At 39.6% G+C, this 14938-nt stretch overlaps 1 protein-coding gene across 1 annotated transcript in view; it reads right to left on the bottom strand.

Moving 5' to 3' along the window:
• The window catches only part of NIBAN1 (niban apoptosis regulator 1), a 166680-nt gene that overhangs the window by 89431 nt on the left and 62311 nt on the right, over positions 1–14938 (bottom strand). The window contains exons 2-3 of the mRNA XM_010590944.3: positions 4330–4460; positions 1228–1359 (exon numbers count right to left, since the gene is read on the bottom strand). Of these exons, the coding sequence (XP_010589246.2) occupies positions 1228–1359; positions 4330–4460 (263 nt within the window). The remainder of the gene's footprint in view (positions 1–1227; positions 1360–4329; positions 4461–14938) is intronic.

Raw genomic sequence — 14938 nt, 5'->3', positions numbered from 1 at the left:
TTGATGTAAACTAAAAATGTATACAATATAATATCTGGAAGGAACTTTTAGGATCATGCACGCTAACTTCCTGGTTTAATTGAGGCCCAGAGACAGTAAGAGACTTACTCATGAGTTGACTTTTAGCCAGTGGCACAACTTAACCTAAGCTTTACTTTTCCTAATTCACTGTCCAATGTTCTTTCCGTTATACCACACTACTTCCCTATACCGGGTAAGAAATGAGAACTAAGAAAAACAGAAGTCCTCCCCAGTGTTCTAGGCATTTTATGTACATCATCTTATTTTATCCACATTTTACAGACAAAAACTATAAAAGTTAATGGGAAAAAGATCCATAAGGTGGAAACAACCCAAGTGTTCATCATCGGATGAACAGATAAACAAAACGAGATATAATGGAATATTATTCAGCCATAAGGAGAGATGAAGTCCTGATACATGCCACAACATGTATGAACCTTGAAAACATTATGTTAAGCGAAATAAGTCCGACACAAAAGGATATATATTATATGATTCCACTTATGTGAAATATCTAGAATAGGCTGATGCACAGAGACAAAAGTTTATTAGTGGTTACGAGGGGCTAGCAGAAGGGAGGAGAACGGGAAGTTATTACTTAAGGGGTACTGAAAAACATTTAAGGCGATGAAAAACATTTGAAAATTGAGAGTGACAATGGTTGTACAATATGGTAACTGTGATTAATGTCAGTGAAATGCATGCTTAAAAATGGTTAAAATGGCAAATATTCTATCATATATATTTTACCACAAGAAAATTTCTAAGATAAAATAAAATCCATAAAGGTAAGTGGAATAAAAGTTTGTGAAACGTTCTGGTTTTCTAGGAACCCAGGCAGATTCAATCACAATCTTATGAAATAAGCCCCCAGCTACCTGTCATGTACAACACTTAAAAGCGTGAAGACATGAGGCCCACGGAGCAGAGAGGGAGAGATATCAGTGCCCCAAACACTGGTCACTCAGTATAACCTTCCATTTTTACCCTCACTTGTTCAAAGTCTATCTTGCCCACTAGATTGCAAGCATCTGTCTGATCTACCACGATGTACCTAGAACTAGTAGCATATAGTAGGTATTCAACAAATATTTATTAACCAAAATGAGTATGTGAATGAGTCAATACTTCCTGAATGAATCAATCAACCCAGCCAATGTTTAAGGCTATTGCAAGAACCATGGTAACAAGGAAATGTCTTACCTCTTTGTTCTCATAGCTCTCCACAGCAAAATCATTTTTAACCACAATGTATCTGTCCTTCCATTTCTTTATGTCTTCAGCAAATTGTGACAGCTCAGCTTCATACAAGACAGTTCCAGGCTCCAATGGTGGCTTAAAATACAATAATACAATTAACTATCACAACAAAAAAAATAACTAAGTCTACCTATCCAAGGAGGCCCTGGGTGGCACAAGTGGTTGTTGGATTAGGGTTGGACCTTGCATACATTTGGCACTTAATAAGTGCTTGATAAACTGTGGGAGAGAGGAAGTGGGGCAAGGAAGCTCAAGTTGGGGACATCCACCCTTACACCCTGAAGGTGCCTCAGTGTTAATTCCTGGAAAAACAGGAGAATTAAGAGGCGATCCTCCTATTCATCACACCTTCAGTCTCAGCCTCAAGAGTCAGTGCTTAATGGTTTTCCCAAATCCAAAAACTCATGGAAGCCATGCTATAAACACTTAATCCATCATCGTGCTTCTCGAGGGGAACCTGTTTGCTATTTGGTTAAAGAGCAAGCTGGCATCAGGCCAGCACACTTCAGTTCTACCTCTTCTATTTAAGAGGTTGAGAATTTTTTGTTCACCCTGGTGACATATGTGCCATAGGACCATTTTGGTTAGACTCCTAATTAGGCCTTCCATCGGGTTAACTGTGTAAGGGATAATTCCTACTCTGCCTCATTGTCCAACTCGAGCATTACTTCAGAATATGGAAATGGACCTCCTGTTTTTTCTTGCTACTGTTACTGAATTTACATGTACTCCTTTTATTAAAAAACCATAGTGCTTTTAGAAACTGATTTCTCTATTTTCAAGAAAAAATCTTATGAACCATACAGAGAAGACAGATGCCAATCTCTCTGAAGAATTGTCAAAGGGATGAAATGAATTCCCTTCAGTGCTTAGTGTTCTGCCATGATGAATAATGGGACAGTCTTCTTTTTTGCCTCATTAAAAGGTAAGACAGGGCTTCACTCTTCTATTTAAAGGCAGCTGAAGCCTCATGGTATAAACTGAACTTTATAATTCCTGTGTGGAGTGTTTCTTAAACCTGGGCCACTAAAGTCAACTGATGCACTTGTTAAAAGTGTGCCCGACCCGAGATTTGCTATATCTGAATCTATGGGGATGTGGTCTGGAATTTGCACTTCTAACAGGCTCCCCGATGTTTGAGAACCACTGTTTTATAGGGATAACAATCATTTATCCCGCCATGCTTAAGCTGCTAAATCTTATTGAAACTCTCTGTGCTATTTGACTCATTGATCACTCCCTCCTTCTTGAAACACCTCTTCACTTGCTTTTGGGCACATCACATTTTGCTGGTTTTTCTCCTACTCCACAAGCTATTCTCAGCCTGTCTTACTGGATACTTGTCTTTCTGATCTCCAAATGTTGAAGGGGCCAGGACTTGCTTGTGGAACTTTTTTTCTCTATTTAGACTCTTGGTTATGTCCTAGGGCTTTAAAATACCAGCTATAAGCTGACAACTCCCAAATTTCTATCTCTAGCCTTGACCTCTCTACTGAGTTCTAGACCAACTGGCTGCCTATTCCGTATTTCCACGGTGTATGCCAAACAAGCATCTCAAACTTATCATGTCCAAAACGAACTCATGATTCCTAACCCACCCCAACTCCTCCTTCTGAGTAAAACGCAACTGTCCACACATTTGCATAAAAAATCATCATTGATTTCTCTCTTCTTCTATTATCTCACACCCAACCCATCAGCAAGTCCTGTCAGCTCTACCTGGAATACACCCTGACTTGGACAGCCTCCCACAACTCTTACCACTATCACCCTAGCCCATCATCTCTCACTGGAACTGCTGCGATATCCTCCTCCCCAGTCTCCTGTTTCTTCTCTTGCCCCTCCCCACAGTGTATTCTCCACAGAGAGGCCCGAAAGGCCATTTACAATTACGTCACTCTGTATTCAATACCCTCTAATGATGACTTTCCATCACACTGAAAACAAAGTCTAAGCCCTTATCGTAGCTTATAGGTCCTACATGATCTGGCCCCTACCTATCTCTCTGCAGTCATCTCATATCAACCCCTTCCTCACACTGCTTTCAGCACACTAGCTTCTAGCCATGCTTATTACTGCCACAGGGTCTTTGCATGGCTGTCCATCTGCCTAGAACACTCTTCCCATACTACTCACATAGTCTGCTCCCTTATTTCATTCCACTTTCTGCTCAAATATCATCGCCATAAAGAGGGCTTCCTGACCAACTTATTTAAAATGAGACTCCTGCTTTAGTATTTTTTGTAGCATTATACTACATTATATATTTACTTGTTTATTATCTGTCTCCTACATTTGAATATAAACTCCAGGAAGGCAAAGAATTTTGTCTTGTTCCCCTAGTCCTTAGAACACCAAAAGGACAAAAAAAAAAAACCTATTGCCATCGAGTCAATTACAACTCATATAGGCCCTATAGGACAGAGTGGAACTATCGCATAGGGTTTCCAAAGCTGTAATCTTTAGGGAAGCAGACTGCTACATCTTTCTCCCATGGAGCAGCTGATGGGTTCAAACTGCTAACCTTTAGGTTAGTAGCCAAGCACTTAACGGCTGTGCCACCAGAGCTGCTTGTCCTTAGAGTAAGGACTCGCAAATAGTAGGTTCTCAGTAAACATGTGTTCAGGTTGTGGATAATGATTATAATGGAGCATAGGAGAAAGAATGAATTTTGGGTATCAGAAGAGAAAATCATATTTAATCAATGACCAAAATGAAAAAGTTCTTGGTACAAAGCATTGAAACTATGACCTTTATTCCTCTAAATTTCACTACAGCAAGTCAAATTTCCCAGTGTTAAAGCACCGATGTGGGGAAAACACAATGAAATTGGAATTATAGCAGTTTTCTTTTTACATGGATTACACATCAACAAGAAAACAGATGTTCTAACTTCCAGGCCAGTAGAGTTTTTCTGAGTATAAAATTATTTCCGAGCAGATTTTTTTAAATTGCCACTCAAATTATTATTTATTTCAGAAATATTATGAGTTATAAAGCTTGCCTCAGTGGGAGAAATATGTACACCAAATATCCTTGGGTTACCTTGGTCTTCAAAAATTGTGATTGTAAATCTCTTTGCTGTTCTACTTCACTTCGTACATGATTGCAGAAAGCCACAGAGTACTGGCGACTGTAGTAGGGACTGAAGTTTTTGATAGCAGCCTCAGTTTTCCCTGGAGGGAAGGGGAAGAAAATTAGAATTTTGAAATACAGCAACTCTTACAACATAGATACATAACCATCTGATTCTATAAACATCACCCTCAAGTCTTCGTAACATCACTGTTCCCTAGGGATTTGTTACTAGTCCGCATTCTCTGAGAACTTGGACACATGTTGCACATGCCTTTACCTCTCCCTCCCCCGCTTTTAGCATCATCCTGAGATACTTCAAAGTCCTGAAGCAACATCCATCCAGTAACCAGTAGTCTTTTCTTCATTCTATATCAACAACCCATTGCCATGACCATAAACTCAGCCAACCTTTTAATCCTTCCAAGGCTACCACTCTACCTCACCCTCTTCTCCATCTCAATTTGCTCTTCATTCCCTTCTACCTCCAGTCATTCAACTTCTCCCACCCAACAATGATCTCAGGGTGTGCCATTTCAACCCTGCACACTCATCATTCCATATTCCTTCAGATTCCTGAAGGAATAATAAGTCTTGCCAATTCACAGCCCTAAAGGAAATCAACAAACTGTTTCTAGTTCTGCTCCTGTGTTTCTGTTTTAAAGAATGTTTGTGATTCAAACCACTGCACGACTAGTGTGAAAGGCAAGAGCTTTGGTTTAAGAACCTGGGGACTTGGGTTCTGATCCCATTTCTAGTTGTAAGACAGACACCAGCTATACGACCTCAGTCAAGTCACTCATTCTCTCCAGGTTCCAGGGACTCTAACAGTAAAGAAAGGTGCTCATTCGTCTACACCTTTCTTTGAATCTGCTTGACAATGAACTATAATCACCAAAGTGAGGTTACCTCACAACAGTGACCACCGATTGCAATATAGTCTCTCAGCACCAGAAGAAAATAAAGCTGAGTATGTGTGGAGTCCCTGGTTAATGCAAAGAGTTAACATGTTCAGCTGCTAACTGAAAGGTCCACGGTTTGAATCTACCCAGAGATGCCTGGAAGAAAGGCCTAGCCATTTCCTTCCAAAAAGTCAGCCATTGAAAACCCTATGAGCACAATTCTACTCTGACACACATGAGGTCACAGTAAGTCGGAATCAACTTGAAGGCAACTCATACTGGTGATGGATCAGTCATGTGGGGAGAGCTTCAGGACTGGAGAGACAGGCACTGGAAATAGTCCTGAGCTTCTCCAATCAGTGCTTAGTTTGGAGAGTGAAGGAGCTGCAAAGGAGAGAAAGGAGAAACAGGGGAGAAAGGGCAAAGGAGCATTCTGAAGTAGATCTGAAATCCTCATTGCATCCGAAGTACTTTCTACAGAGCATAGAAATAAATCGTTTCCACTGGCTGCTTACAAGGAGTTAGTCCTCAGAATAAGACATTAGCTTGAAGAAAAATAAACCTGCTATAACTTTCCCAAATATTAAAATACTTTCATGTCCAGTGAGCATAATTTTTGTTTTTCAAATTTGTTATTAGAGTCAACAGAGAAATTTTAAAATACAACAGACTCGCAAGATTTGTTTAGAGCTATTATGCATGTCTCCTGCACGTCTGTCAGTCTGTCATACTGTGGGGGCTTGTGTGTTGTTATGATGCTGGAAGCTATGCCACCGGTATTCAGATAGAAGACCAGGCAGTGTTTCGTCCTATGGTATATAGGGTCAGTATGAGCCAGAACCAACTCGACAGCACCTAACAACAATTATGCATGTAGAATTTCAAAAATAACCAGAGTTCTAATCATAGCAGATTGAGACACTCAATATGTGAACTTTGAATCCATAGCTGCCAGCTTCTAGGCCTATGGATTCATAGGCCAAAACTCTCAGAGTGTAAAAATACTCTATATGGGAATTCTACTTTTGCTCAAGTATTTAGGTATCATGATATGCATGAGGTAAAAAGGAATTCTTGGCTATTCCCTCAATAAAATGCTATTTACTGGTTGTATTTATGGGCTTTAGTAATTATAACTTGTAAGGCACTTTGAGACCCACTAATAACAGGTCATGTAGAAATGCATATAAAAGTTCCTATAATTTGAATCAGGCATGTTTTTACTTGCTTGTGAGTTTATGGTATCACTATTAATCAGCATTCGTATAATACATTAATATGCTCAGGCTTTATAACCATCTAATTAGTTTTTTTTTTACTAGCTTTTACATAGTGCATAAATAGTAAAATTCTATATCCTTGTTTATAATTTTCTTACCTAAAAAGTGAGATACCTTTGAAAATTCCCACAATGAAAACGAGTCTTGCCTCATTGAAACATATAAATGGTTAACAAAATTTGCCCTTTAGAGCCAAGTAACCACCATTTCATCCATAAAAAGAGCGGCCTGTTCATTCTGATGCTAATTTTTGCGTTCTTAGAAACACTTGGATATACACGAAAGGATACCCTCTTATGATGAGCTCTACAAGCCTTTGAAACCAGATTTCCTGCCACGTCACCAAACCTCCTCCAGGAACGCCCTGCTTCTACTGAGGTACTAGGATGCCACTACTCCCTCCCAAGGATAAGAAATATGCTCTGTAATTTGAATATCTACTACATATTGGTACCATCAGTACATCATCCACGCATCATCCACCAGGCAGCAGTTACAGAAGAAGGGATCCCAGCTTTGCTGGGTAACTAACCTAATGACCAGGTCGAAATAGGAATAAAACAGCCAACAACATTATTGCTCTTTAGGAAAATAACCCAAAGCTATCCTCAAAAGTTATCTGGATTTCATCTTAAGGAGCCCTGGTGGCGTAGTGGCTAAGCTAACCTAAAGGTTGGCGGTTTGAACCCACCAGCCACTCTGCAACAGAAAGACATGGCAATCTGCTTCCCCAAAGATTATAGTCTTGGAAACCCTATGGGGTAGTTCCACTCTATCCTGTAGGGTCACTATGAGTTGGAATCGACTTAGAGACAACAGGTTCTGAAATAAGGAAGACCCTGAGAATTAGAGCAAATCCTGGTGTTAAGTCAAAATATCACTGCGATTAGGAACATGGACTCTGGAGTGAGACAGACGTGGGTTCAAGTCCCATCTTTGCCTCCTACCAGCTGTGGGGTCTCATGTGAGTTACTTACCCTTCATGCTCATGTGTGAAATGAAGATAACAAGGGTAACAAGCTTATAAGGTTGTTGTAATGATTACATAAAATTATGGCTATAAAGCAAGGCTTCGAACTGGTTTGTGTTTGTTCAAACTCCTGCTAAAAATTTGCATTTCTAGCAAGTTCATAGGTGATGCTAATGCTGCTGGTTAGGGATCAATTCGGAGAACACCAGTAGAGTAATGGTCCCAAAATTTATTATACATAAGAATCGCCTGGGGGTCTTATTAAACTATAGATTCTAATTTAATATACCTGGGGTGGCAATGCAAATTCTCAGTAGGGGTTAGAACCAGAACAAAACGGCTCAAAGCCCTGATTGAAAACAACTAAATAAAAAATATTAGCGTTAATGAGCTGAAGAGAAAATCATGAGTTACCAGCTGTGTTACATTGAGTCTTTTTCTCTAAGCCTCTATTTTCTCACCTATAAAATGGGGATAAGATTCCTATATCACAGGGCTATTATACAGATTAAATGCGATAGTCTGCAGGTAAAAATTCCCAGAACAATCCCTGGCACATATTAGTCACTCAATAACTTTTGAAAATTATAACAATTATTTAATATTCCACCATGAAAACATTCAAATAAATGGATCAACCCACTGGCACTACATAAAATAACCTCATATGAGACCAACTTGTTTTTCACAGGGTTCTCAAGATTCTTGAGTATTAACTTTCCTTCATTTCCCCTCCAAATTTAGTATCATGTTTTCTTTCCTGACTTGTTTGTAAAACTCAATGCCAAGCCTTCCACTCAATATTGAGGTTACTCAATAACAGAAAGACTGGAACAAATGGAAGGGCTGCTCAGAATCGACTCGACAGCAATGGAGTATTTTTGGAACAGGCACTTTTTTTCTAATCTTACTTAATTTAATTAATTTTATTGCAGCCTGTGCTAGGCATTGTGTTGGTACAATTCACTTAACCGGGCTGCTCAGAACCCCCTTCAGGGTAATCATCACTGAAGCTAAAAGAAGCCACTTTAACAGCTCTATCGACAAAATTTAGCTTCAGTTCAACTCTGTAAAAATAAGAAAAATTTCTATTGGCCCTTTTAAAACCATTTGAATCCATATAGGCTCAAAAATTCAGCAATATCATTTGACTTATTCTCCCATATTCAATTATCAGGTCTTTTCATTTCTAACTCCACAATATTTCTTGAATCCATCCCAGCTTCTACACCTTCAACCAAGCCTTTGTTAACTTTCAACAACATTTTAAAAGTTTCTTAATCTACTCTCTCTCTGTATCATGGCAAGGCAAAAAAAAAATCTCACTAGCTCTCAGCTCTAAAACAAGAACAAAAAAGTCATGCCAAAAACAACAACAACAACAAAGTCAAAGCCAGGGTAGGTGAAGTGAGTACCCAGGGCTGATACATAGGTCCTGGAGGATTATGGGAAATAAGCCAAAGCTTGATGTCTTAGTTACCTAGTGCTGCTGTAACAGAAATACCACAAGTGGATGGCTTTAACAAACAGCAATTTATTCTCTCACAGTCTAGGAGGCTAGAAGTTCGAGTTCAAGGCACCATCTCTAAGGTGAAAGCTTTCTTCCTCTATCACCTCTGGGGGAAGGTCCCTGCCATCAATCTTCCCCTGGTCTAGGAGCTTCTCAGAGCAGGGACCCCGGGTTCAAAGCACATGCTCCACTGTCCACTCTTCCTTCTTGGTAGTAGGAGGTCCCTCTCCTATCTGCTCACTTCCTTCTTTTGTATCTCAAGAGATTGACTCGAAATACATCCTAATCCTGTAGACTGAGTCTTGCCTCATTAACATAACTGCCTCTAATCCTGCTTCTTTAACATCATACAAGTTAGGATTTACAACACACAGGATAATCAGATGATATCACAAAATGATGGACAACCACACAATACTGGAAATCATGACCTAGCCAAGTTGATACACATTTTGGGTGGACACAATTCAATCCACAATGCTTGGTTTGTGTGGCAGAGGAGGATTCTGGGAAGTGGTTAGAGTCCAGAGCCAATAGAGCAAAACGGGAGGGGCTGAATCCAAGCTGACACCATAATTCCATTCAAACCAAAGCTATAAATTACCAATGTCTAGATGTTAGACTAGACCAAATCTTGGCATTAATTCTATCAGGAAACTTGAAAGCCGTGAGAGGCACACACCTCTTTAGTCATAGAGGCACAGTATTCTGGGTGCTGACTTAACAAAGTTTCACTTACATGTTGCTGCCAGAGCACATTAAAAAAAAAAAAAAAAACAGTGGTTCCCCACTGCCTAGAGTAGTAATTCTTAGCATAGTATCAAAGGCTCTTGATCTGGCCCCAGTTGTCCTTATCTCCTTGTCCCTTGCATATGCTGATGACTTCACTCCTCCTTTCTCTCCCAAAATACCCTGCAAGCCCTGTTTTAGACCCTTCAAACCTAGGCTGTAATCCCGAGTTATAGAGCTTTGTCAGATCTCTCCAACTGTTTACAATCTCACCCTCTTTTGTGTTCTCCCAAAAGTGTGCACTAGGTTTACTACAGCTGTTTCAATACATCTTATCATTCCTCCAAAGGTATATTTATATCCTCAGCAAATATTTGTTGAGTGAATGAAGGAATGGCTGTTTAAATACCTAAGAGCAAAGCAAATTACACTGCAATATTATAATGAAACCAATACCAGTGTTCCAAGAAAGGTAAAAGATACCGTTCTCGGCTTGAATATTTATTATTAAAAATATACACTGTCAAAGCTCAACTCATACTTGTTTTTTAAAAAAATCAGACTTATACAGGTTAATTCCTCTTAAGTCTTTAGACAACTTTAGTCCAAAAAATTACTGGTGGGAAAACCGATCTATACATTTAATGCAATTCCGATCCAAATCCCAAGGACATTCTTTAATGAGATGGAGAAACAAATCATCAATTTCATATGGAAGAGAAAGAGGCCCCAGATAAATAAGGCATTACTGAAAAAGAAGAACAAAGTCGGAGGCCTTACTTTACCTGATTTTAGAACCTATTATACCACCACAGTAGTCAAAACAGCCTGGTACTGGTACAACAACAGATACATGGACCAATGGAACAGAATTGAGAATCCAGACATAAATCCATCCACATATGAGCAGTTGATATTTGACAAAGGCCCCAAACAGTGAAATGGGGAAAAGACAGTCTTTTTAACAGATGGTGCTGGCATAACTGGATATCCATCTGCAAAAAAAGGAAACAAGACCCATACCTCACTCCATGCACAAAAACTAACTCAAAATGGATCAAAGACCTAAATATAAAATCTGAAACGATAAAGATCATGGAAGAAAAAATAGGGACAACGTTGGGAGCCCTAATACATGGCATAAACAGTATACAAAACATTATTAAGAATGCAGAAGAAAAACTAGATAACTGGGAGCTCCTAAAAATCAAACACCTGTGCTCATCCAAAGACTTCATCAAAAGACTAAAAAGACTACCTACACGCTGGGAGAAGTTTTTAGCTATGACATTTCTGATCAGCGCTTGATCTCTAAAAGCTACATGATACTGCAAAAACTCAACTGCAAAAAAAACAAACAACCCAATTTAAAAATGGGCAAAAGATATGAATAGACACTTCACTAAGGAAGACATTCAGGTAGATAACACATATATGAGGAAATGTTCACGATCATTAGCCATTAGAGAAATGCAGATCAAAACTACAATGAGATTTCATCTCACTCCAACAAGGCTGGCATTAATCCAAAAAACACAAAATAATAAATGTTGGAGAGGCTGTGGAGAGATTGGAACACTTCTACACTGCGGGTGGGAATGTCAAATGGTACAACCACTTTGGAAATCAATTTGATGCTTCCTTAAAAAGTTAGAAATAGAACAACCATACAATCCAGCAATCCCACTCACTCCTTGGAATATATCCTAGAGAAATAAGAGCCTTTACACGAACAGATATATGCACACCCATGTTTATTGCAGCACTGTTTACAATAGCAAAAAGATGGAAGCAACCAAGGTGCCCATCAATGGATGAATGGATAAATAAATTATGGTATATTCACACAATGGAATACTACGCATCGATAAAGAACATCGAGGAATCTGTGAAACATTTCATAACATGGAGGAACCTGGAAGGTATCATGCTGAGTGAAATTAGTCAGTTGCAAAAGGACAAATATTGTATAAGACCACTATTATAAGAACTTGAGAAATAATTTAAACTGAGAAGAAAACATTCTTTTGTGGTTATGAGAGGGGGGAGGGAGGGAGGGTGGGAGAGGGGCATTCACTAATTATATAGTAGATAAGAACTACTTTAGGTGAAGGGAAAGACAGCACACAATACAGGGGAGGTCAGCACAACTGGACTAAACCAAAAGCAAAGAAGTTTCCTGAATAAACTGAATGCTTCGAAGGCCCGTGTAGCAGGGGCAGGGGTCTGGGACCACGGTTTCAGGGGACATGTAAGTCAATTGGCATAATAAAATCTATTAAGAAAACATTCTGCATCGCACTTTGAAGAGTGGCGTCTGGGGTCTTAAATGCTAGCAAGCAGCCATCTAAGATGCATCAGTTGGTCTCAACCCAAATGGAGCAAAGGAGAATGAAGAATACCAAGGACACAAGGCAATTAGGAGCCCAAGAGACAAAAAGGACCACACTGAACCAGCAACTACATCATCCTGAGACCAGAAGAACTAGATGGTGCCCAGCTACAACCGATGACTGCCCTGACAGGGAACACAACAGAGAACCCTTGAGGGACCAGGAGAGCAGTGGGATGCAGACCCCAAATTCTCATAAGACCAGACTTAATGGTATGACTGAGACTGGAAGGACCCTGGTGGTCATGGCCCCCAGATCTTCTGTTGCCCCAGGACAGGAACCATTCCCGAAGCCAACTCTTCAGGCATAGATTGGAGTGGACAATGGGTTGGAGAGGGATGCTGGTGCGGAGTGAGCTTCTTGGATTAGGTGGACACTTGAGACTATGTTGGCATCTCCTGCCTGGAGGGGAGATGAGAGGGTGGAGGGGGTTAGAAGCTGGCTAAAAGGACACAAAAAGAGAGAGTGGAGGTAGAGAGCGGGCTGTCTCATTAGGGGGAGAGTAATTGGGAGTGTGTAGCAAGGTGTATACGGGTTTTTGTGTGAGAGACTGACTTGATTTGTAAACTTTCACTTAAAGCACAATAAAAATTATTTTTAAAAAAAATTACCGGTGGGTAATTTTTTTTAATCTCTATCTTGGTTTGTTTGTTTATTTACTCTGACCAGCCTGGAAACATGGAAAGTATATAGGAATCTAAGTATACAGGAATCTAGGAATCTAAGCTTACGTAAATTCTGAAGAACCTAACAGATTTGTATATCTTCTCATTCCAGAATGTTCTTTATTAACTTCCTAGTCCTGTAGCAGTTCAACTCAAATCTACTCTTCATCATCATTTTCTTCCTTGAGAAACACTGTTTATCATGTGTTCCAGTTCCCCTATCATTCCCAGTGTCAACACACCTATGATCTAATCCAAAATCATCTTTGAAATATGCAGGTGTCTTTTCATGTCAATTACTTTTAGAAAAATAGTGCATAAGTACAGAAAGATATTTTTAAAAAACAATATTTTTGCTGTATTTCCTTCAAGACTTTTTTCAATTATTTTTTTTAAATAGTTGAGATTATTATATTTTCTATCCAGTTTTATTTACTTACGATCTCATCTTTGTTTTTCCCTCTGGCATTACAAAAAAGAAATCCCGATTCTCGGCGATTACGTTTTTATTGTTACAACAGGGAGGAAAATGCATAAATTAAAAAACAGGTTTATTTTAATACAAGGTCACTATCTCCTGGGATCTAAGGAAAGTCCACATAGGAGGAAAGGATTAATTAGGTACTTGGCGCAGGGTGTTAAAAATGCAGGTGAAGATTAATTTTGGGAACCAGAAGTAGGTGTTATTGTTGTTAGTTGCTGTTGAGTCAGCTCCAAATCATGGCAACCCCATGTACAACAGAATGAAATGCTGTCAGGTCCCATGCCACCCTCATCATCCTCAGCATGCTTGGGTCCATTGTTACCTTCCAACCTAGGAGGCTCATCTTCTATCACTACATGTTCTATTGTGATTCATAGGGTTTTCACTGGCTAATTTTTGGAAGTAGATTGCCTAAACCTTTCTTCCTAGTCTGTCTCAGTCTGGAAGCTCCACTGAAACCTGTCCACCATGGGTGACCCTGCTAGTATTTGAAATACTGGTGGCATAGCTTCCAGCATCACAGCAACATGCAAGCCACCATAGTACAACACACTGACAGACGGTGGTGCAGAACCAGAGAAGGGACTCTAAAAAAAATTTTTTTAATAATTATAAAATAAAATATCCATCATTGTTTTTACCCTCAGAACTTCTCAGTTATAGAAGTTTAAAAGTTCCGATGAATTATAACATCAGCTATAGTCTCAGGTTGCCGAATACCATCACTTTACACCTTAGGGTGAAGAAATCAGAAATCCCAATTCACATTACAAAGGTGCAAAAATCTAATTACGCAGAATAATGCCCAAGGACTCTCATTTTCTCCTAGTAAATGCCTTAGAGAATGAGGATAAATTGGATTCTCCATAACTGAACTAAAAAAACCTGTTGCCACTAAGTCGACTCCAACTCATAGTGACCCTATAGGACAAGTAGAACTGCTCCATATGGTTTCCAAGGAGTGGCTGGTGGATTCGAACTGCCAACCTTTTGGTTAGCAGCTGCAGCTCTTAACCACTACGCCACCACGGTTTCCAGCTGAACTAAAAGATGTGCTTTTTCTTTAAGCACATTATTGGTGCCTGAGTGATAGATTTTTGAACAGATTACTACGAGAAGGCACAAATTACTAGGAGAAGAAAAAAAATTCTTTTCAATTTCTTGAAAAAAATTCAAGAAGTCAGCCTTGATGGCAGCAAATCCCTGCACCCTACCTCACAGAAACTCCATCTTAAGTTAAAAAGAAGACATGTATAAACCAACTTCAGTTCTCTGTGATTTACTTCGGATATTAATCCACAGAAGAGGAACACACAAACACTTACGTTCCCACGAGCTTATATTAAATATATCAAAGTCCAGCCAGGACTCTCCCAGAACTTTGAAAGCATCTGGATAGAAAGCAGGCCTGCTCAGGAACAAACAATAGAACATAGTTTCCTGGTTTCCACACCATTCCAAAGCTCTGTGAGTTAAACTTGTAGCATACTTGCCCTTAGACTGTTAAGAGACCCTGAGCTTTTCTCAGGCCCCATTCTAAAAGCAGGCCCCGTGTCTTTAATGGAAATCCTGGTGGCCTAGCGGTTGAGAGCTACAGCTGCTAACCAAAAGGTCGGCAGTTCCAATGCACCAGGCACTCTGTCCTC

Source organism: Loxodonta africana, chromosome 25 (genome assembly GCF_030014295.1).
Source record: "Loxodonta africana isolate mLoxAfr1 chromosome 25, mLoxAfr1.hap2, whole genome shotgun sequence".
NCBI classification, from domain to species: domain Eukaryota; kingdom Metazoa; phylum Chordata; class Mammalia; order Proboscidea; family Elephantidae; genus Loxodonta; species Loxodonta africana.
This window is presented reverse-complemented; position numbering and strand designations above follow the sequence as displayed.